Below are 22010 nucleotides of genomic sequence, written 5' to 3'. Positions count from 1 at the left end.
TTGCAGATGAAAGACTGGTACATGCTGCACTTAAAGAAAATAGGTGGGTGTAGTGGCTCTTGTGTTTTGTGTTCTGGCATGCTTTGGAGATACATATATATATAGATATAGATATAGATATATATACTGACTTTTGGCAGTAATTACAAGCCCAACTCTCTGGCCAAAATCTTATAACAGATGCAAAACATGGGTCTTCAAAGTAGTTTCTATTGAATATCAGAGTTTTCATCACATATTTGAGAGACAATACTTCTTACATTGCTGAATACATGTGTAATTTGTATAAGTAGAAGAGTATAAATTATCATATAGTATAGCAAAATATGTAACTGTGATTAATGCTAATGCAGCCTAGAAGAATATTCAGAAGACTGTTAGGTAAAATATACTAATCTACTGTATGAATATACAACAAAATAAAATGGACACCAAATACTTCTCACATTTCTTTAGTTTTCATTCTTCCATTTATTTCCCAGCCTTATACTTACTGACTATGTGATGAAAAGAAATTATTTACACTTTAAAGTTACACCTGTTTATTTAGGAAGGAAGTTAGTACCTGGTAATTCCAGAGCTATGCAACTAAATAGCCCTTAACAGTATGGATAGTGTGTATTGAAAGAAGATCACCTCCAAGCTGTCTCAGCTCTCACCACACATACGACAGGCAGACATCAAGGTCAGCCGTTTTTCTGGCTCATGCAGAAGAACAAACACAGCCTTATACAGTGCGTAAGGAATATACCCATTAATCACAACCTCCAACTAAGAGCTTGCAACAGAAACAGAATGGGATTTTCCCCCTCAAGGAGTGAGAACAAATACTACTCTTCCCTGTGATCTCTCAAAACTATATCTGAAGAAGTCTGGTTTCTTGCAGAATAGTTGGGCATCCACAGCAGTGCTTTACACACTTGAATTCTCTACTGCTGTATCTGAGCAAATATAGCTAGTGATGGCCTTCTGCAGAGACCACATACATCCAAGTTTTTGAAAGTAGTCCCTATTTGCTTCTGTGGGCCAAAAACCTTTCGTGAAAGGAAGTAATCCTGCTATGTGCCTGACAACAAAGTCATAACTTCACTGGTTGTTTCATATAGGCAAAAATCAGGTTCTGAATGCAGTGAAAATTGTTCAAAAGAAATAGAACAGAGAAGATTGCAATTTTAGAATACAATTGACCCTATGGGTAATACACAATTTATTGTATTTTTAACTAATGTCACCTGTGAACAAAAATATAAGCTGTACTGCAGTTGAAGAGAGCATCTTCAGCAACTAGAATTAAGATAATATGGGTAGACTACTAGGCAAAGTCAGACAGAGGCAATAGCCTTTAACTGGCCAATTAAAATAGCTGGGAAAAGTACACAAAACTTGGGCATGCGCATTTGTCTGCAGGAAGACATTTCATGAAAGTTTTATTTAGACTTTCCAACTAGTTTAATCTCCTGAAACAGACTAATTTCAAACAGTGGCTACTTACATCCCTCATCCAGCTCCTCTTGGACCTGCTTTTTTTTTTCCTTCTAAAAAGAACCTGATCTCAATGTTGCAAACTTTTTGGGACATAGTATTTTCAGAAAAGCCATTCGAAATTTAACATGACAGAGAGGATAAAGAAATGGGTTCAAAGAGGAATTGATCCACAAAAGCCAAAAAGTTGCTTCATACAGGGAGCTATGGATGCACTTTCCTTGGCAGGCCCCACGGATAATCATTAATAAAGAGTATGGGGCCCAGCAAATGGCAAACACACATACAATTATGGCAAGGGTCTTCATTCTCTTCTTGTCCTGCTGCAGTTTTGATCTGGTCTTTGCACAGAAGGAAACAGGACAGTCATTTTCTGGGGTTATAGAATAGTCTCTGGATGGAGATGAGCAGTCAGTTACCAAAGACTCTTTCTTTGGTCTCATGGAGGAAGAAACACTGTCCTCTGCTTCTGACAAACAAGATGAAGCCCCTGGCCTCGGCAAGCCACAAAACCTCCAGGATAAGCTGCTCCTCCTTGGAGGCTCACAGTCCTGCACGCTGCCACGCCGCTGGCGCCTCTGGATGTTGTGGAAGATGTGCATGTTGAAGTAGGTCACCAAGAGCAGCGGCACAAAGAACTCCAGGGTGGATGCACACAGCAGGAAGTACCAGTTGTCAAAGAACTCGGCGTAGCACTGATCAGCCGCTACCACGCTGTGTCCGGCCACGTGCTCCCAAAGCAGGATGGCTGGGCAGTAGAGCAGGAAGGCAAAGACCCAGATGGCCACCATCTTGATGGCAGGGCTGGATGTTATTCCCTGCCGGGCTCTGTAGGATACCTGCGAGGGAAATAAACATAAACAGGTCATGTTGGGGTCCCTCCCCTGCCGTGTAGCCCTGGGAGAGGGGCCCTGAGGGCACAGACACGGGGCTTCCCTGTCCCTGCTCAGCCTCGTTCCCATTGGTTGGTTTGTGTTCCCTGCGCGGGCAGAAGGACCCTTGGGCCGGTGACTGGAACAGTTCCTCGGCAGAGCTCCAGCCATGCGGCTGGAGAAATAAACATCTCTCTGAAACATCTACCACGAATCTGTCCATATATATATTTCTTTCCCACGGGCCTCATTGTCTGATACATCGTGTTACAGAATCCCCACTGTAACAAGTTCAGACTTGTAGAGACTCATTTTGGAAGTAAGAATAGTAACAGGGGAGGAACTCAAGAGATGCTTGGTGATACAGAGCTGTAGCTGTGCTGATCAGCTGAAGCTCACCCAAGTCTGTTTAGTTCATTGATGCTGACAGAGCATAGGGTTATCTCTCTTACAGGTTAATATCACTGTGTGAGGGTCCAGGTCCAGGGGACGAAACATGATCATCCATCTGTACCTAGTAATTTGGTATGCCCTGTTTGAGACACCTATTGTCTGAACTAGCAGAGGAATTAGCACTTTATAGTTGTTTGGAGCATGACTCCCACTCACTGGCAACAGCACTGCTTTATACAGCATTTTACAAACAAATAATGGTATGCACCATGGTGCTCAACAGAAAATGAGGCACATAGATTTAACCTATGAGAAAATTACTTACTGGACACTTCATGAGGATGAAGGAATAGATACCACTTCTGCACCACAGCCCTTAGCTGATGAAACTAAAAAATCACCCATTTCCTTCCTTCTCCACCCACTCCAGGGCCAGTACCTATTTTCCACTATATGTTGCAGAACAGATAGTTATATTGTGGTTCACATCCTGCTCCATCCCTTTCACAGGATGAATGTGTAATTCTGAGAGCTTAGACATACAATTGATAGCAAAAGTTTGACTTAATGTCACTAGAACTATTATACAAATGCCCATAGGTGTTAATTGCATTTGTATAGAAGCTCTGAATTTTGCACTTTGGAAATTCTGAGTCTTTGGCTCTCCAGCGTGAGGTTTCTTACACAACAAAAGTTTTGGTGGTTGATTTCCCAGATGTTTTCTTTAATTAAAATAAAGTAAAATAATAAAATTTAGTAAAAATGTAAATCTAGTAATTTAAATTAGTTATCATTAACAAAAATAAGACTGAAATTCTATCACATGATCATACATCACAAAAGAACCGGAACCTTTAGTTCTCTGTGACATTCCCTGCCACTTGAGCTAACAATGTGGCTGGTGAGAAATGCTGGCCTCCACCCCTAGCAGGGCCCAAGACATAAAGCACACACCAGGTATGTAGGATTCTCCACAGAAAGCAGACAGAATGTGTCTGAAGTTTGAGGTTCTTCTCCAGACACCAAGAGGATTTTATTGCTGCGTATCTACAGGCAGTGACTCCAGTCTGTCCCTTGTTCCACTCTCTGTCTGTTTGCTCTTGCTCCCAGTCTTATCCAGAATCATTTGTGACCACATCTCAGGTCTAGACACCCTCCCTGGTGTCCTTTATTTCACTGCCCTAGCTTTACTGTCTTTTCCTTTCATACCTGATTTTAGGTCCAAACCCAAATCAATTACTCTGAATTTCCTCTTTCCCTGCTCCTTTTTTACCAGTCTGCTGCCTTACCCTTTTTACCCCCTAGCCTGCTTTTCCTCAGGCAGTAACACAACAGCAACTTGCAGCAGAAATGGTGAGAAAGGTCCTGGTTGACCAGCTCTGCACTGAAGCATGCTCAATGGAATATTCACCCCATCTAGCTGCAAATATCTAATAATCTCCACACGCCAGTATATTTTTGAGAGATTATCTTGACTAAATTTGGGCTTATGCTCATCAGCATGGCAAAGGTTGGTGAATATAATCCTCCAAGGAAAAAAATCAGAGAAGCTATAAACAGAGTACTTACAGCTTTAGTAACTGACAGGAAACGGTCGTAGCTGATAAGAACAATGTTAAACACTGACGCTGTGCAGTGGAGATGGTCCATAACCAGCCAGAGCTTGCAGATGCCTCTTCCCAAGTGCCATTTCCCTGTCAGGCTGTAAGGGATGTAGAGGGGCATGCAGAACACACCTGTGGAAAGCAACCACAACGACACCATGCGGTTCATAGGGGATTGCAAACTCCTGGAAGCAGAGAGACACACTATGCTGGTACTTGGGTAAAAAAATCAACAAATCTATTAAGGTGAATGTGTAATTTACACACAGAAATCCTCAAATTCTCATGAAATCTGATGGTGACTTTCTATGTCTTCGATCTTAGTGTGATTTATGCTGATTGTTGGGAATAAGCTCAAAGCAAATCAGCAAAGAAGGATTTACTGAAGAAGAAAACTTAAGTCTAACCAACTTAGACTCTCTAAAGGTATATAATAGTACTGCAGCATATATGCACTGTGGTTGCATTCTGACATGTAACCTCATCATTGTATTTCCTCTGTTCTTTTATCTGTGTTTTAATTTTCCCCCAAACACATCTAAAGGTGCTGCCAATAGCAGTTATCACTGTAAGACTGGTTAGCATTTGTAAGCTAAAGACAATATATTGGGCTGTCTGTGTGGTGTTTGGAAATTTCTTTTACCAGAGATAGAGCAGACACAGCAGAAGTATGAATCTCCCATTTTCAAGGAATGTTTAATTTCATGCTTGTTCTCCACCTGAGAATAACTCCAGAACTACTTTTTGGTTTGTTAAATTTGTGTTTTGTCCAAAAGACTTTCCACTGAAGTACTTCATTAAGCAAAAATCATGTTTGTGTTTTATTTTTAAGCCAGCAACTTCTTCATTTTAACACTAATATTCTTTCAAAAGTGTGGTGCAATAGCTCATGCTACATTCCTGAAAATGCTGATCTACCAGAGTCAAATAGAAAATTCTATGCAGTTTCAAGATCCATTTTAAACTCTCCAGATTATTCTTTTCTTGACTGTCTTGGGGTGACGTTATGATGTGTATCCCATATCGCTGCCTATGCCCAGAAATTCATTTTTGTGCCTTTCTATGCCTCTAAACTGAGCCTGAGAGGAGGAAGAAAAAATTGAGCAAAATTTTCTCAAAGCAGTTTGCAGCTTGTTCAAGGTCATATAAAGATAGCAGGTTTTTTTCTCCCCCCAGCTGTGGCAAGGGAGCGAGGAAGCACCCGGCTTGCTGTTTTCCAGTCAGCTTTTGGCCAGTTTGTTTTCCAGTTTTCTTGTTCTCCGGAGAGAGACTGAGAGTTGGACTTTGCTTTTCCTTCTCTGGAATTCCGGATTTTCTCCCTTTCCTACTGGACTGCTTTCAACCTCAGAGCACATCGGGAGGACTTTCCCCCGGGCACAGAGGGCCTGGCCCTGGGCCAAGCCCCAGCTCCGAGGAGACCAAAGGGAGGACTCTAACGCTTTCCCAGGTTTTTCCTCCACAGTGAAAGATTTTACCATTTAACCTTATTTTCCTTTCCCGGGTGTTTGTTAAATAAATAGTTTTATCTTCTTCACCTTCCTTCGAGGAAAATTTTTTTTTTTTTCCCCAAACCTGGTGGGGGGAGGGGTGGTTGTGCCTTCTCTCAGAGGATATATTTCTAAATTTGGCCGAACCGGTACATTGACATATCCACCAAGATCTTAGAAGTTACTAAACATATCCAGGGTGATGTGGTCCACTGACAATAAAACCTGGGCAGTGAGCTGACAGACTGTTCTCAACAGGGAAACGCTCACAGGGCTTTCAGTACTGATGGCTTGTTTTAACATATACCTCAAATACAAGCAGCATCACTTTGGTACTAAATACACATTTCTCATAGTTGCTGATGACAGCTCCTGTTCTCATGAACTTCAATGGGATCAATGTTTGGCACCATGTCAAAAAGTAATGACTGCTTTTAGCTAAACATATAGAGGCAAACTCCAGGTTTTAAGCACTTACATTTGAAGCTATTCTTATTTTTACTAATTAGTGGATGCAAAAACATGAGTCACATCCCTGGAAAGGTTCCAGGCTTTTAATAAATTTTAAGAAAAACAACCCCACAACAATTTCAGAAAATGAAGTATTTGCTGATCAATATCAGAAGCAAAATCTTAGATTTGCACAGTCTGTATAGGCTGATGGCAATCTGATGGCAATCATTTCCTCTTGGCTGATTTAAGAATGCATGAGGCACCAGCCACAAAGAACTGATGTGGAAGGTAGATATTTAACTCTCTTGACTAAGCTATGAGATACGAGGAGAAACAGACCTTTGCAGAAGAACTGAGCAATGAAACAGCAGATCCAGCAAATTGTCTGCCTTGGCAGGAAAGCAAAGGCTTCATCATATGCATCGTTTGGTTTCTGCCCCATGGGACAAGCCCCAGAATAAGGCAATACATATTATAAATGGCATAAATGAAGGAAAACCTTAAAGGCTAAACTGATACACTTTACACAGCATTGACAAAGGAGCAGCATTTGGTGGGACGGTATTGTCAGAAGTGCAGTCGGTCTGTGGCCGCGATTTCCTTTCTCACGATTCAGTGAATACCGGTCTCTGTGGCCATCCTGAAGAGAAAGCCTTTGTGTGCAGCAGTACCTCCTTGCCAGCCTCAGGCCAAGATGTTTGCTGGCACATCTGCCATGGGACCATGGTTTTGTCAGGTTTTCTCTGCTGCAGGGACTGTTTCCCTGGCTCCAGCCATGGAGGAGTACTGCACTAGGCATTCACACCACCACTGCCTCACTTGGCATCACCAGCCAGGACTGGATCCATGGCAGCTCCAGCAACCAACTCTCCCAAAGTTCTGTAGTGGCACTATGGGAAGAGGGGACCAATAAGGAATGTAGACAAGAGATGCCAGCAGGGTGTTACTGGTATTGAACAACCCATTGGGTCAATAGCCTCTGTTAAGCTGAAGCCAATAAAAAGACCGGGTGATAAAGTGTCTTGCTGTAGTGTAATACATTCATAAACCGTTAGTACTATGTAGAGAAGTAATTCATTTACCTGGATGTATCACACATAGCTGTCAAATATAAGGATGCTCTGAAGTGTGTGATGAACACTCTTACAGGAGAGGCAAAGGTAAATCATAAACTGTAGCAAACAACCTCTTCAATTAGTATTCACACATAACAGTTTCTCCTTTTTCTTGAAGCAACATTAAAAGTATTTTTATGAGAAAGGATGCATTTCTCATTATAACATATTTTGAGACATACTGGGCTATTAAAATACTTCATGCAGCTTCCACCACTCCTGATCCTTCCCCCAGACACAGATGCAAAATAGTTCTCTCAGAAGAAAACACACAGAAAATAAACACCATTGCTGCTCCTAAGACTCCTACAACACAATTAGCACGTGGCTCCACACCTGTGACTTACCCACTGCAAAGTCAGAAACAGCAAGATTCAGAAAGAAATAGTTACTCCGATGCCTGAGGTTTCTGTCCATAATGAAAGCAAGGATCACCAGGATGTTCCCAAGGATGGTCACCAGCGACAGCAACACCATGAGGAAAGCCAGCAGCACCAGCACGCCCAGTGAGAACTCGGAGCTCGGCGACTGGCTGGGCCACGTCTCGTTACGCGTTGCAGCCGCGTGCAGAGCTTCGGCCGTGCTGTTGTGCATGGTGGGTATCCAGGTCAGGTCAGTCTGGGAAGGAAGTTGTATCTGGCAAAGTTATCCAAAAGGTTGGGACAAGTCTATTAACAGGCTGGGCTGAATACTGACACATAAAAAAAAAAGATTCACAGTATCGAAAAAATGGAACACAAGACTCCAAGACCTGGACTCGCTAAGATTTCTTGATCTGAATGCACCTATTGGCCTAAAGAAAGACACTTCATAAGCAGTGTCTTTCCTGGACACAGATCCTTATCTACTGATGTCAAAAAAGCTTCTCAGAAAATAACTTTCTTCACAGTCAAGCAGTTTGCATATTAGCAATGTGTAAGTGGTTTTACATACCTAATTGTGCTGAAGCTAAAACCATATCTCATTTTCACCTCCACAGTGGTGAACGGGATTAATATTATTACAATTCTATTTCTCTTATAGTAAAATGTAGACACGTTTGCACTTGCTGCTGTAACACTTTTTAAATTTTACAGTTAATAACAGAGAGATATTTCTTAGTGTTGCTGGTTACAGAGCATTTATAATGCAGTTACATGCAGCAGAAGCATAACCAATACCTCTTCAGCTCATCCTAATCAGAAGCTCTGGGAAGAACAAACCAAATATTTGGATTTTGGGGGTCTTTATAGTGTGGCCCATCTAATCCTGGACCTCCCAAGTAATCCTAGATAAGATTTTACTCCATGAAGTGCCAAGCCTTTAGCCCTTCGCAGGTGTGAAAAAAAGATAACCCTTCCTCACCACAATTCCATTTATTTTGGTAGGTGTGCACAGAATTTGGCAGGCCATGGCTGTGGCTGACACTCACCGACTCTGTAGCACCATGGCACACGGTGTGACCAGCATTTCAAACTGCAGCCATAATGCCAGGTGCTTGAGAAGATGTAGGGCAAGAAACAGGGAAAGAGAGGGTAGGAAAGATGTGGGGAGGAAAGATGTAGTACTCTGCTGAGGAACAAAGGGAATATGTTGTAAAGAGTCATTAAAGCAAAAGGTGTTGGGTGACAGAAACAGACCTCAGGAATGGCAAAACGTGGCAAGGAGACACAGCTGCCTTAGCTGTGTGTGCACGGCTGCAGCCTGGGAAGCACAGAGGAGGCACTGGAGCTTCCTGGGCAGTCACCAAGCCACACTTGACATGGGTGGCCTTGTGGTGAGAGCATGTTGCAGAGCTCAGGGTGAGGAAGGTGATGAAGTCTTCTTTAAGCAGCTCAAGGAAGCGTCTGGACTACAGGATCTGCTTCTCGTGCAGGACTTTAGAGTTCATGGCATCTGCTGGAAGGGCAACACAGCAGGTCCAAGCAGTGAACAGGATTCCTGGAGGCTGTCAGGGGGAACCTGCAGATACAAGTCCTGCGTGGGCCAGTGGCGGTGACGCATAGCTGGGTCAGCTGCTCAGTGGTAAAAAAGGGGCTGTTTAGGGATGCTATCAGTGCAGACTTGGCTGTAGTGATGATGAGGTAGTGGAACTCAAGATCCTAAAGGGGATGAGGAAGGACAGTAGCAGTGCAGACCATGGGCTTCAGGTGAGCAGACTTCCATTTAGGAAAGTGGTAGTGGGATCCCATAGGAGGCAGATCCAAAAGACAAGGAGCTCAAGGAAGCTGAAGGCCTGCCTCTAAGGACAGCAACCTCCATGCACAAGAATGGTCCATCCGAGTTCTCAAGGAAACAAGCAGATGTATCATGACCCTAGGGACTACAATGTAACATGGCAGCATGAAGGAGTTTGAAGGAGGGACAGGATACGAAGGAGATATTTAGAAATGTTTCCTGGCCACGTAAGAATGATGTTACGAAAACAAAAGCTCACCTAGAGCTGATGCTTATAAAGGACATCAAGGACAGCATGAAGAACTTCAGCCACCCCATTAACAGCAAAATGGTGAAAAATAAAAATATAGGTGCTTTGCTGGATGGGAGCAGTTATCCAGTGACAGCAGGTGCAGATAAGGCTGAGGTACCCAGTGCTTCCTTAGCTTCATTCCTCACTAACTAGGTCTCCCTTTCCTTCACGCTTAGTGAACGTGTTCAAGGATGAGACCTGCCATGAGCAGGTGAGAATAAAGCGGGATTACTTGAGAGGACTTGACCATAAAAGTCCATGGAACCCATTGGGCTATCAAGAGAACCAGCTACCACCTTTGCAAGGCCACTTTCTCTCCTCTTAGAATGGTTGTGGAGATGAAGGGAGATTCCCAACTGAAGAAAGGCAAATGTTGCAATGATCTTCAAATGCTGCCACAAGATCAAAATGCCAGATCGTCTTTAATCCTTGGGAAAATAATGGAGTGAGTCCTCTTGGAAGGTATTTCTGAGGACCTGGGGGAGGAGAAGATGACTGGGAACAGTCAGCATGGACTTACCATGCCTGAGCAAGTTGGTTGTCTTCTTCGATAAAATTACTAGATTAGTGGAAAAGGGAATATAGTCATTTGCTTTTAAAATTAGGGAATAAATCAAATGTTGAAGTTTTAATCATAGTCCTGTGTGGCACTGAGGGGGAAATCTATGTGGTACCTCCTTTGGAAAATAAATGACATGGACATTAGGAGAATCATTAAAGTTCAATATTTGTTCCAGAAATAAACAAACGAAAGATAACACAATTTCTTCCAACATGTAATTTTTATTTGTTGAGAGCTTTTTTTTTAATCTGAGAGTCAAAGTAGAAAAAACTGGTGTGGCTTGAGTTGAAGCTCACAAAGTCATACTGTCACCATGTATTTATGAGGCCTATTGAACATCTGCAAAGACAGAAGAAAATTCAAGGACATGAATTGGTGAAATGGATGAGTGACTGGATAGAGAGACCTGGGTGAGAAAACCCTTTGGCAAGAAACATCCATTTGAGTCAGGGCATAAGAACAAAAGCTGAATAAATATTTTACCATAAGCCTGAAAAATGTCTGATTTGTGATTTACAAGGGAGAATATTTATGATGCCACCCTGACCAAGACAGTTTTAAAGCTGTGGGCACAGTAACCCAGTGCTTGACTTACCCTGGGAGCACTAAGCAAAGTTTTCAACAATTAGAAAAATACAACAAATTTTTCTAATACACAGGAGTGGTGTGAGAAAACAGTTTGAACACTGTGTGTGTAAAACAAACTCTAAAAAACACTGATCTCTAGTAGCTTCACCATGGTATGTTGTTTCAAATTCGCTGCAGATTGTGCTGCCTGGCAAATTCCCTGACAAATTAGTTTTCCAGCACTGCAAAAAGTGGACTCAGTTTATCTAGTCAATTATTTTGTAGGTTATTTTTCCAAAATAAACAACACATCTTTAAGCACAAAATGCAAACTAAATTTTTATACTACAAGCATAGGGATAGAAAAGCAGACGACTCAAATACATTTCTATCTCGGGCCTACCTTCAGTTTCTCTATTTAACAGATGCTTAGTACAGCTATTCTATAAATGTTTTAACTCTGTGTGTTTAGATTTTTTAAGCATCACGGGAAAAAAACCTCACAAAGTCTCTGCCAGCACCACAGCTCATGACAGCAATAACAACTGTGCTGAATCAATGACCTCCTCCTGAAGCTGCATCTCTCTTACCAATCAGGCTCACAATCCGTAACACTAACCATGTGAGGCAAGGAAGCATAGCGAGAATGAACAGTGGAAGATAATCTTCCAGTGTGAAAACTGACCCATAGCCTGAAGAGAAAGAATCTGACTCATAAACTGAGCAGCTGAAGAGGAGTCTTCAGTTCCAGATCTCTGAACAGAAAGACATTCTAGCTCTTCAAAGCCATCAAATTTTGTGCTATAATTAAGCTGCTTCCATGCATTTGAATTGTGTTTGCAAAGGAGTACTCTGTTATGGCAACACTTCTACAGCCAATTTCAAATTAGATCAAAACTATTTAATTAACTGCTGCTCTTCATTGTTCTGTGCGTCAGATTTCTCTTTCCTTATTTTATACATTTTCATATTTATAAACAAAGAGGAATAAAATCACAAAAAAGGAGAGAAAAAAATGTAGCCAGTGACTCTCACTTACCCATCCATGAAAGCCTTCTGGGTGAGTTGCAATACTCAATACATGGTAAGAAAGTTTGGCACATGGGATGGGGTGCAATCAAGCTCCACTGCTTTCTCCAACACATCTACTCACTCCTTTCAGCACTGGGTATTCAACTGCTTTGTTTGTTAAGAGCTGCTTAAGACATCTCTGTGTCAGCTTCCAGACCTCTGAAAACCCCATTCTCAAGCAGTGAATATGGCCCTTGCTCCCCAATAGAAAAAATCCATTTTGATACTTGTTCTGAGGAAGAGAAAATCTGTATAATGTCACAGCAACAGGACACAAAGAACTGATCTAGTATAAAAATCACTCTGTCAAATCAAATTTGTTCCAGACATTTTGATAGAATATCTTTGCACTTGCAAAGCTTTACACTGGAGAGGCTATTGTCTATTCTTGCACAGCCAGCCAAAATCATAAATCCAGTATGAAGTTAGCATTGCTTGCTCTGCTAATTCAACAGGAATGTGATCATGTGCCCAAGCCTGGCCTATCTTTTAGGCAATCACATAGTGCACAGATCTGGCACTAAATGTCATTTAAGCGTGACCAAAGAGGCAGCCACTGTCAGGTGAAAAAACAGTATGGGTGAAAAGACTAACAACCATTTATGTCTGTGACTATTTGGATAACAAATCTCAAAATTCTCTTACCAAGGAAAATTTCATTCTCTGAAAATCATTCAGAATTACCAACTTGCACATACTGTGTCGTGCAACACCTGGCAGGAACTACATTAAAATTTGAAAAGGACAGATATGGCAGGTTAGGCAGTCCATTCACTTGCATTTTGCTCACTGTGGGGATTATAAGAAGGAGAGGGCACTCTCTTGTCTTCATAATAGTTTATTAAATGAAAATATACTGCTTCTGTGAGTACTTTTACAACCTTTTAAAAATATAGCAGAATTGCTTCTTCACTGATAGCTTTAGGTTCACAAATAGGATATAAATTTTACTTCAACACATACATGAGCAGGTATCTCCCTTCAGTAACTCTATGGAGATAGCGATAGAAGAGTTATTTCACAGTGCCAGCTCTATATATTAAACAAAGGGGGAAAAAAAAAAAAGAAGGAAAAAATATACACACACCCACAAACCAAGAGGACATCCAGCAAAGTTTGTTATTCATTTCAATGTACTAGATGGTAATTAATCTGGCATCATACCAGCAACACCAAAAATGAGATCCTGAAAATTAGCAATATCAGGGCAACTACATAACTCTGCTGCACTCTTAACCAATGTCATTAGTAAACAAATGGGTTTTTTCTCTGTGTATGCTGATGACACATATGAAAAGGTACCACTAAATAACAGAGGAACCTTATCTGTAAGACATTTATATCACCTCTCTAAGAAGAAGGTGTGTTACCAGATCTCAATGTCGCAAACTTTTTGGGACATAATATTTTCAGAAAAGCCATTCGAAACCGCAAATGACAGAGAGGGTAAAGAAATGGGTTCAAAGAGGAATTGATCCACAAAAGCCAAAAAGTTGCTTCATACAGGGAGCTATGGATGCACTTTCCTTGGCAGGCCCCACGGATAATCATTAATAAAGAGTATGGGGCCCAGCAAATGGTAAACACACATACAATTATGGCAAGAGACTTTGCTATTTTCTTGTCCCGCTGCAGTTTTGATCCAGTGCTTGAACAGAAAGAAGCAGAAAAGTTCCTTTTGAGAGCTGTAGAACTGGTTTCTGTTCGAGATGGACCATTAGCCACCACTGCTGGTCTCCATGACCTCGACAGTGATGAAACACTGTCCTCTGCTTCTGATGAAGATGAAGCCCCTGGCCTCGGCAAGCCACAAAACCTCCAGGATAAGCTGCTCCTCCTTGGAGGCTCACAGTCCTGCACGCTGCCACGCCGCTGGCGCCTCTGGATGTTGTGGAAGATGTGCATGTTGAAGTAGGTCACCAAGAGCAGCGGCACAAAGAACTCCAGGGTGGATGCACACAGCAGGAAGTACCAGTTGTCAAAGAACTCGGCGTAGCACTGATCCGCCGCTACCACGCTGTGTCCGGCCACGTGCTCCCAAAGCAGGATGGCTGGGCAGTAGAGCAGGAAGGCAAAGACCCAGATGGCCACCATCTTGATGGCAGGGCTGGATGTTATTCCCTGCCGGGCTCTGTAAGATACCTGTGAGCAAAAAGGACGTGTCACATATTCAGATAACATTTTGGAAAAATTATGTCAAAAAAACCCATACAAAATCAAGCCAAATGTAATATTTGTTCTGTATCTCCCCAGACACCTAGGACATCTTCACTATGTAAGGTTCTGAAAAACTGCTAGTCTTGTTCTCTATACACTGTAGCTCTGTGATTTATTTTAATATTGGGGATAGGAGAGAAGCAGAAATTATGATGGCTAAACTATCATTTGGCTTCATGGTATGAAAGGAGATAGCTTGTTTCCACCACACAGTAAAGTAGCAATAAGGAATTGGTAAGGAATAGGTTTATGATACATCAGCCCAGGCTCAGCAGAGAGCGAAAGCAGCTGTGGGAGTTCCTACATGCCCAGCAAAAGTAGAAGCCTTCTATATTACACAGGTTGCCATGTGAGACTGCAAACACCAGACAATGTAATTTTTCATACTGTTTCCTCTTGCCATAGCAGAAAAATCTATCCCAGACGTATACTATAACATCCCCTGCCTTTTTGAATCACTCTATTTTAATATTAAATATTAAATTTAAAGATTTTCATGTCTAGCCAGACAGGATATTAAGAATTAAAATAAAATCATCCAAAGTTAGGAAATACAAGAGCTAAGCCCACCCTGTAACAGCCCAGCCATACTCTTGTCCCCCTGCATCTTTCATAGCACAAAAGTTGCTAAGTTGATGATAAAGCTGGATATTTTTATTTCCTCTGTACTGTTCAACATTTGGCATCTCAGGCTTTCCTCAGAACTGCTGCCTTCCTCATCAGCTTCCTATTCCTATTAGCAGAGCACCTGCATGCTACACAGAGAGTAATGAATGGCACCTTCACAGCCACACACCAAACAAAGGACATTGTCCCTATTTCACCAGCAAGTATCACAGCAGTAGTGCAGGGTTATACACATTGGTTTGGATTCTCTGTTTTAAATATCTGTAACCTAAAGATTCAGACTCCTCTATATCTTAAAGCACCATATTAGCTCTGTGCACAGCTCCAGGTCTGCAGTAATGAATTTGCCACCCTATGCAAGACCACAGGCAGCTCAGTTTAGAGGCAGAAAACAGGAAGCTGGGCACAGCTTCACAGATTGTTCCATCTGGAGTGACTGGACCCTGGCCACAGGCTAGGTTTGCAGCAGAGGCAGAGGTTGATCCCAAGTCTACGAGGAAGCATGGTGTCTTTTCTTTGGACAACAGCCCTGTTACACATTCCTGGACTCACTCCATCCTAATAACCTAAAGAAGAAAACCAGAATGTGATCATGTTAAAGAAGACCAACAGCAATTGAATAAGAACATGGATCTCAGCTGGGTTACAGGAGTCCTTTCAATTTACATTTCTCACATTCTAAGCTCTGCAGCTTCATTAATGTCTTAGATATAGGGACTCTGAACTTACTGTTCAGCTTTAAAAAAAAAACAAACAAAAACAACAAACCAGCAAAATCCAACTGTAAAACCACACCACTGGGGAAGAAGGGAAAGTGATTAGGCATCGTATCAGCACTTCCCAAATGAGAACCTACCAATCTAATATGAAACATGTCATTCAAGCAAACAGACCTTGAAAGAAGAGAAGGCTTTGCGGTGACCTGACTGCAGCCTTCCAGGACCTGAAGGGCAAGTAGAGACAGGACAAGGGGCAATAGTCTTAAACCAAAAGAGAGTAGGTTTAGATCAGGTACTAGGAAGAAATTCTTTACTGTGAGGGTGGTGAGGCACTGGAACAGGTTGCCCAGAGAAGCTGTGGGTGCTCCCATCCCTGGATGTGTTCAAGGCCAGGCTGGATGGAGCGCTGAGCAACTTGGTCTAATGGAAGGTGTCCCTGCCCACAGCAGGGGGTTGGAACCAGATAATCTTTAAGGTCTCTTCCAATCCAAACCATTCTACAATTCTATGACCAAACACCAATTAGAGCTTAGAAATGGTGAATGATCGTATTTATTACTTGAGTCCTTGGATATCCTCTGAAACAGAAGAATGACAACACTCAAGAAACATCTCTTACCTCTCCACATATTTGGATTCATTCTTCTTTTTGCTTCAAGGGATCAGTTGCCACTCAACTGCTCATTGTCAGCACATGTCAATCACCCCCTGTAGTAATTCAGATCCTCATCTGATCTTCACTCAGTCCATCTCACGTCTCTCCATACCCTCTTCTTAGAAAATTTATCCAAGCCTTAGCACATCCTTGACTCAACCTAGTTTCCGTGACCACCACCACTTTGAATGGCCAAAGCCCAAATGCTCCACATGCCTGCTGTCCCTTTCCCACCTTGACCTTCCCATCTCCTGTGTAGTGTAATTCAATAATTTCTAGTGCAGGTGGCACGAGGGTAACATTGAGGTCATAGGCAAGGCAATGTCCTATCTCTAAGTCCCAATGCAACATTGAACCATCACCATTTCTCCATTAAAGTATGGTACCAACAACAAAGCACCATTTAGCTTAAAGTGCTAACTGTGAAACACTCTTGAGTTTTATAGAAATCTCAATATATATAAAGCAATAAATAGAAATGTTATTCTTACAGCTTTTGTAACTGACAGGAAACGGTCGTAGCTGATAAGGACAATGTTAAACACTGAAGCTGTGCACAGAAGATAGTCCATAACCAGCCAGAGCTTGCACAGGCTTCTTCCCAAGTGCCATGTCCCTGTCAGGGCATAAGGGATGTACAAGGGCATGCAGAATGCACCTGTGAAAAGAAACCGAACACACACGTCAGCCAGCACTGCACTACATGAGAGCAGAGAAACATTTCTGCAGTATCTGATCAAAGCATGATTCATATTGACTGGAATTCCCACATGGAAGGCTTTGTATTATCCTGCAACCAAATAACATTTACTAAAAACTAGGTACTAGTAATGTTCTTAAAATTAATACCTCTCTGGAAGGTGCATCGTGTTTATTATGTATCATTGTTACTTCTCCAATTAACACCACCTGCCAAAGGAAGGAGCAGTTGACTGCTTTAGCTACTGAAGTAAACACTATTCTGTGTTATCTGCTGAAATTAAAACAAACAAAAACATCTTTCCCTCCATGTAATTCACTGTTTTCTACAATAAATTACCCAGTTGCCATGCTTTTATCCTCTTAGAAGCATATGTGTCTGAAAGTGTTCCAGAAGTAAATTCTGGTAGAAATACGAGTTCCAGACTAATTTTTAAAACTGTATGATCAAAAGGCTGACAAGAACAGCACAGTTAAATACACCCAGCCTAACATTTCTTCTCATCATAAACCTTGATAATAACCACTTTTCAGTGGCAAGCTGATAGGATACTATCTATGGGAACTCACCAGACTGTGGGAACACACATGAGTGACCCAGCCGCACCCACGGCTACCTAAATATAGGCTGCTAAATCCAAACGTTGTGAAAGTGCCAACATGACCTCATTTTAATGGATTTTGAGGTGATCACCCTACTGAGCCCCAGTGCAGCCTTGGGAGGCTGAAGAGCTAACGGCGCAGTCAGCTGGGATGCAGAAATGCAGTGAACAGCATCGACACTGCAACAAAACGGAATCACTGCATTTACAGAGCAATTGGCACTTGGTCTTTGAGCAAAACATTATTGATTTTAACATTCACATCAGGAAAAAAGCTGTGGTTTCAACTTTAGATTTACTGCATAATAGTGTGTGTACTACTGTAACCGAGTATCTTGAGAGTTTGCATTTCCATACAAATCTTGCAGTTCCTGTTGTTCTCCCTCTAGTACAAATCAAGAGATCTTTATTCAAACGCAGCTATAGGTCCAGAAGCATGGAGACAAAGCAAAGGTTGCTGAATGTCAAAATCAGATAGGTTAGATACGTTAAAAGAATAAGCAAATGACTTGCAGGCTTTTAGCAATTTAGATCAAGAAGAAAGTAAGGATAATTTAGGCATACCCCAAATCTAAATTATATAGCTAAAAAAATACAAATCAGTTTGACTCTAAAGTCAAATTAAGGCAAAGGCAAAGCTTTTAACCAAATTTATGAATAAATCTAGACATTCAGATAAACATAATACCACAAAACAAAAAATTATGGAAAATAGGTAATGACAAGCAAGCTGTACTTCCTTCTTTGACAGAGAATGTTATTTACCTCATACTTCTCAGCTAGATGCTGGTATTTGTTCAGTATGACACTAGATTGTGAGTCAATGAGAGAACACCAGTTTGTCCACTGGTTTTCCGCTCACTGCTCTGTTTTTTTCCAGTGCACTGTAAATGGAGAGCAGGCAGCAAGAGCTCTGCAGCACAACAAGGCAGAAATAAGCTGGAAGAAGACATCAAACATACAGAGGAAGAGATCAAAACATTATACAAGGAGATCTGGACATCACAAGGATAGGACTGTTAGAAGTTGTGCCCCTGACAGAATTGCTGGCACTGGCAATAAACTAAAAGAAAAGTTTCTTTTGTTCTTTCAGTATACTTCTTAAATATGTACATAAAAAAAAAAAAAAAAGTGATATAAGTCAGAATACAGATTTCATTAAATAGCCACAACTATTTAAAACCATCCTTTTACACACTCAATAATTTAACCAAAGCTTTTAGCAGACAGCCAACACTTCAAAGAATATTGCAATACATCAGTCTCCAACTGAGTATCACACTCGTGTTTCAATCGTACTTCTTCTCAGTACAAGTTTCCAAACTGTGTCCCTATGTATAAATATACATGTAGCATCAAACTTCTTAGAAATTGCTTGATTTGTAATTTTTATTTACCTATACAAACACATATTCCCAAGGTATTACCCTAGATAGAGCATGTACAGCAAAACGTCTAAAAGTACTATTTGTCATTATTTAGTCACAAACGTCAGATGATGATCTGTATTGTGTGACAGCAGACTGAAATAGAAGATATTGGCCATGTATGCAAGATCTGTCAGACAATATAGGCTGTATTTGATTTGACTATCTAGATTTCAGCCAAAACTCTTCACAAACAACTCCCACCATTCTTTGTTATTCCATAAAATTCCCACAGTAGTATTTTATCCTGAAGCATTAAACATTACCTGCTTAACTAACAAAGCATCCTTTTTTTTCTGAAAAATCATAGGCTGCTGAAATACTTCATGCAGCTTCCACCACTCCTGATCCTACCCCCAGACACAGCTGCAAAATAGTTCTCTCAGAAGAAAACACACAGAAAACAAACACCATTGCTGCTCCTAAGACTCCTACAACACAATTAGCACGAGGCTCCACACCTGTGACTTACCCACTGCAAAGTCAGAAACAGCAAGATTCAGAAAGAAATAGTTACTCCGATGCCTGAGGTTTCTGTCCATAATGAAAGCAAGGATCACCAGGATGTTCCCAAGGATGGTCACCAGCGACAGCAACACCATGAGGAAAGCCAGCAGCACCAGCACGCCCAGTGAGAACTCGGAGCTCGGCGACTGGCTGGGCCACGTCTCGTTACGCGTTGCAGCCGCGTGCAGAGCTTCGGCCGTGCTGTTGTGCATGGTGGGTATCCAGGTCAGGTCAGTCTGGGAAGGAAGTTGTATCTGGCAAAGTTATCCAAAAGGCTGAGATTCATAAAGAGTTAAAATAGGATGAGTGAAACATCCAGTAAGCATCCAAAAAAAAATTGCCTCAGGACGGGAAAAAATTAAAAACTTTTGATGCTAGATCAATCTAGTTTTCTTAAGAGTTGTTAAAGCATGCGTAGCTCTAGCAGAGTTCTGGTTAAGAAATACGCAGTTTTTTCAAGCTCATATTTTAAAATGCAAGTTCTTCTTTAAGCAACCCGATTCTTATCTGTGGAGGTCAGGAGGGCTGATTTGAGGTTCACTCTTGCTTTCCTCCCTCCCTTCCTGATGTGTTTTGCTTGCTAGCATTATATACAACTTCTTCTAAATTTTGCTTCTTAATCCTGTGTACATATCTTAATGAGAATATAAACGACTTTTTAATTTCATCCTTGTTTATCTGACATTGTTGCAATTCAGCAAGCCTTTGGTCCCTCTCTACTGTAATATATTTTTTGCTGACAAATGCATGGTCAACTTTGTTGTTGCTGCTGTTCTCCTTTTTGTGGACTATGGGGCTGAAAACTGATATGATGTAAATAAGCATAAATACAATTACTTACCAGAGCAGTTAACCTGTAATGGCCCAACCCTCAGAGATCAGTTCAAAACTCCCACTGGAATCAGTTTTAAAAATCTTAGCAGCAGCCTCAGTGATACAGCACCAGCTGCTGTTGCTCCAGAACCAAGGAACTAAATACAGACTCCCTGAATGAGAATGAGAGCTTGGCAATTAACTTTAACACGATGAGGCTTTTGTCTTCCACAAATGCTTGTATTTTGTATGAGTAATGAAGCCACTTGCAGAGAGCTGTGAGTATTCTACAGTTGTAAAAATTCAATCATTTTTATTATGGGTTCTAAAAACACTTTGGTGTCTAATTTTAGATACTTAAATCTGGAAAACGCTGGCTGCCATGTATTTGCCTCTGCTGTGGGAAAAATTCATTAGCATTTGCCAAGTGCTTTTACTGAATGTTTGAATGGCAGTAGTACAAAAATGCAAAACTTTATTATCCATGCAAATATCTTCACAGCATGTATGTCCATCACTGGTTTAAGCTTTATTTCATGTCCAGGTACTGCAGAAAACACACTATGGCACAATTACTAATACCAGTAGCCTTTCTTCTGGTAGCCATACTGAAGCATCAAGATGAAGTTCAGCAGTTTCACTTTTTTTCATGAGAGCCAGCTGACCTTGCCACACTCTTGCTTTCCAGGAGTATATAATAGCTGCCTAATTGTACTCCCTCTCCCTCCCTCAAAATTTTTTATTGGATCTTAAATCTAACTTGATTTCTTGGAATCTTAAATATCCAACTCTTCCACACCAAGCTTCAAAAGCCTGTGTGTCACAAAGCATCTACACATATGAAGTTCGATACGAGACCCACTTCGTGAGCTTTTAGCGGAATTTTTTGTGCGTGGCTGACTATGATTAAACCAGTCTAGAACACATCTAGCTAGAAAAATATTACAGTAGCTACTAGACTGCCTTCATTTTTCACTGAAATAGACATGCTAGGCAATAAATGAATAGCAAGGATTCATAAGTAAATGTCCCATCTTTCTCTCCCTTCCTTCTTTCCCCCACATTAAGGAAGGACACATACTAAACAGTAGAAACACCACCCTGAACTACAAACAATATGAAGAAGTTACTAACAGTCCAGAATTGGTATGCTGATGCAAGAAAGACAATTATCTTCACTTTTAAAAGTTAGGCTTTTAAAAATGTGACTTGTATTATTTCAATCATCTGGAAGATTTCCAGATGCATGTAGGACATTTAGAGGAAGTATTTGATAGTGAAACCACCAAGCAGCTCTTCAGAAGGTACTCAGCTAACAAAGTACCCCAATCAGAGAGCAGATATAAACTCTTGGTCTGGTCATTTGAAACACAAAAACCAAAAAAATCATTCTCATACTACCTTGTAGGAAACTCTAATGCTGTAATAGCTAACCTGTTTTCAGCTATACTCCTGACTGATTTTCAGAATAACAAAGCAAAAACAGTAAAATAAAAAGATATGACAACAGAGCGGCCAGAAAGACAAAAGGCACTATTCACCTTTTCCTGGTAATGTTTGATTTCTCATTGACATATTTTTATTACAGGCAATTGTACTTTGGGTATAAATTAATTCCATAATGCTTCTTTTCTTTTTTTCTTTTGCCAGATAATGAAATTTGTAACTCTTCCACAAGTGGGCAGTATG

The 22010-nt window shown here is 41.1% G+C and overlaps 2 protein-coding genes across 2 annotated transcripts; both read right to left on the bottom strand.

Moving 5' to 3' along the window:
• Positions 1 to 752: 752 nt before the first annotated feature.
• Positions 753 to 8056, bottom strand: LOC116450862 (histamine H3 receptor-like). Its single transcript, XM_032123759.1, has 3 exons — positions 7754 to 8056; positions 4317 to 4483; positions 753 to 2321 (listed from the first exon to the last, which is right to left on the bottom strand). The coding sequence occupies exons 1-3, from the start codon at positions 7998 to 8000 to the stop codon at positions 1536 to 1538; spliced, it is 1200 nt and encodes a 399-aa protein (XP_031979650.1). The 5' UTR covers positions 8001 to 8056; the 3' UTR covers positions 753 to 1535.
• Positions 8057 to 12670: 4614 nt separating this feature from the next.
• LOC116450857 (histamine H3 receptor-like) lies at positions 12671 to 20697 on the bottom strand. The gene is made up of 3 exons (XM_032123744.1): positions 19474 to 20697; positions 16765 to 16931; positions 12671 to 14197 (listed from the first exon to the last, which is right to left on the bottom strand). Exons 1-3 carry the CDS (start codon positions 19718 to 19720, stop codon positions 13406 to 13408), a joined length of 1206 nt encoding a protein of 401 aa, XP_031979635.1. The 5' UTR covers positions 19721 to 20697; the 3' UTR covers positions 12671 to 13405.
• Between the last annotated feature and the right edge of the window lie 1313 nt (positions 20698 to 22010).

Source organism: Corvus moneduloides, chromosome 1 (genome assembly GCF_009650955.1).
Source record: "Corvus moneduloides isolate bCorMon1 chromosome 1, bCorMon1.pri, whole genome shotgun sequence".
NCBI classification, from domain to species: domain Eukaryota; kingdom Metazoa; phylum Chordata; class Aves; order Passeriformes; family Corvidae; genus Corvus; species Corvus moneduloides.
This window is presented reverse-complemented; position numbering and strand designations above follow the sequence as displayed.

What these genes read in the sequence shown, in the direction of transcription:
- LOC116450862 (XM_032123759.1), bottom strand. Translation starts at nt 8,000, where the DNA reads ATGCACAACAGCACGGCCGAAGCTCTGCACGCGGCTGCAACGCGTAAC. An exon ending in TGTTTCTGACTTTGCAGTGG is followed by an intron (nt 4,484 to 7,753) that starts GTAAGTCACAGG and finishes TGCTTTCCACAG; the next exon opens with GTGTGTTCTGCATGCCCCTC. An exon ending in TCCTGTCAGTTACTAAAGCT is followed by an intron (nt 2,322 to 4,316) that starts GTAAGTACTCTG and finishes TTTCCCTCGCAG; the next exon opens with GTATCCTACAGAGCCCGGCA.
- LOC116450857 (XM_032123744.1), bottom strand. Translation starts at nt 19,720, where the DNA reads ATGCACAACAGCACGGCCGAAGCTCTGCACGCGGCTGCAACGCGTAAC. An exon ending in TGTTTCTGACTTTGCAGTGG is followed by an intron (nt 16,932 to 19,473) that starts GTAAGTCACAGG and finishes TTCTTTTCACAG; the next exon opens with GTGCATTCTGCATGCCCTTG. An exon ending in TCCTGTCAGTTACAAAAGCT is followed by an intron (nt 14,198 to 16,764) that starts GTAAGAATAACA and finishes TTTTGCTCACAG; the next exon opens with GTATCTTACAGAGCCCGGCA.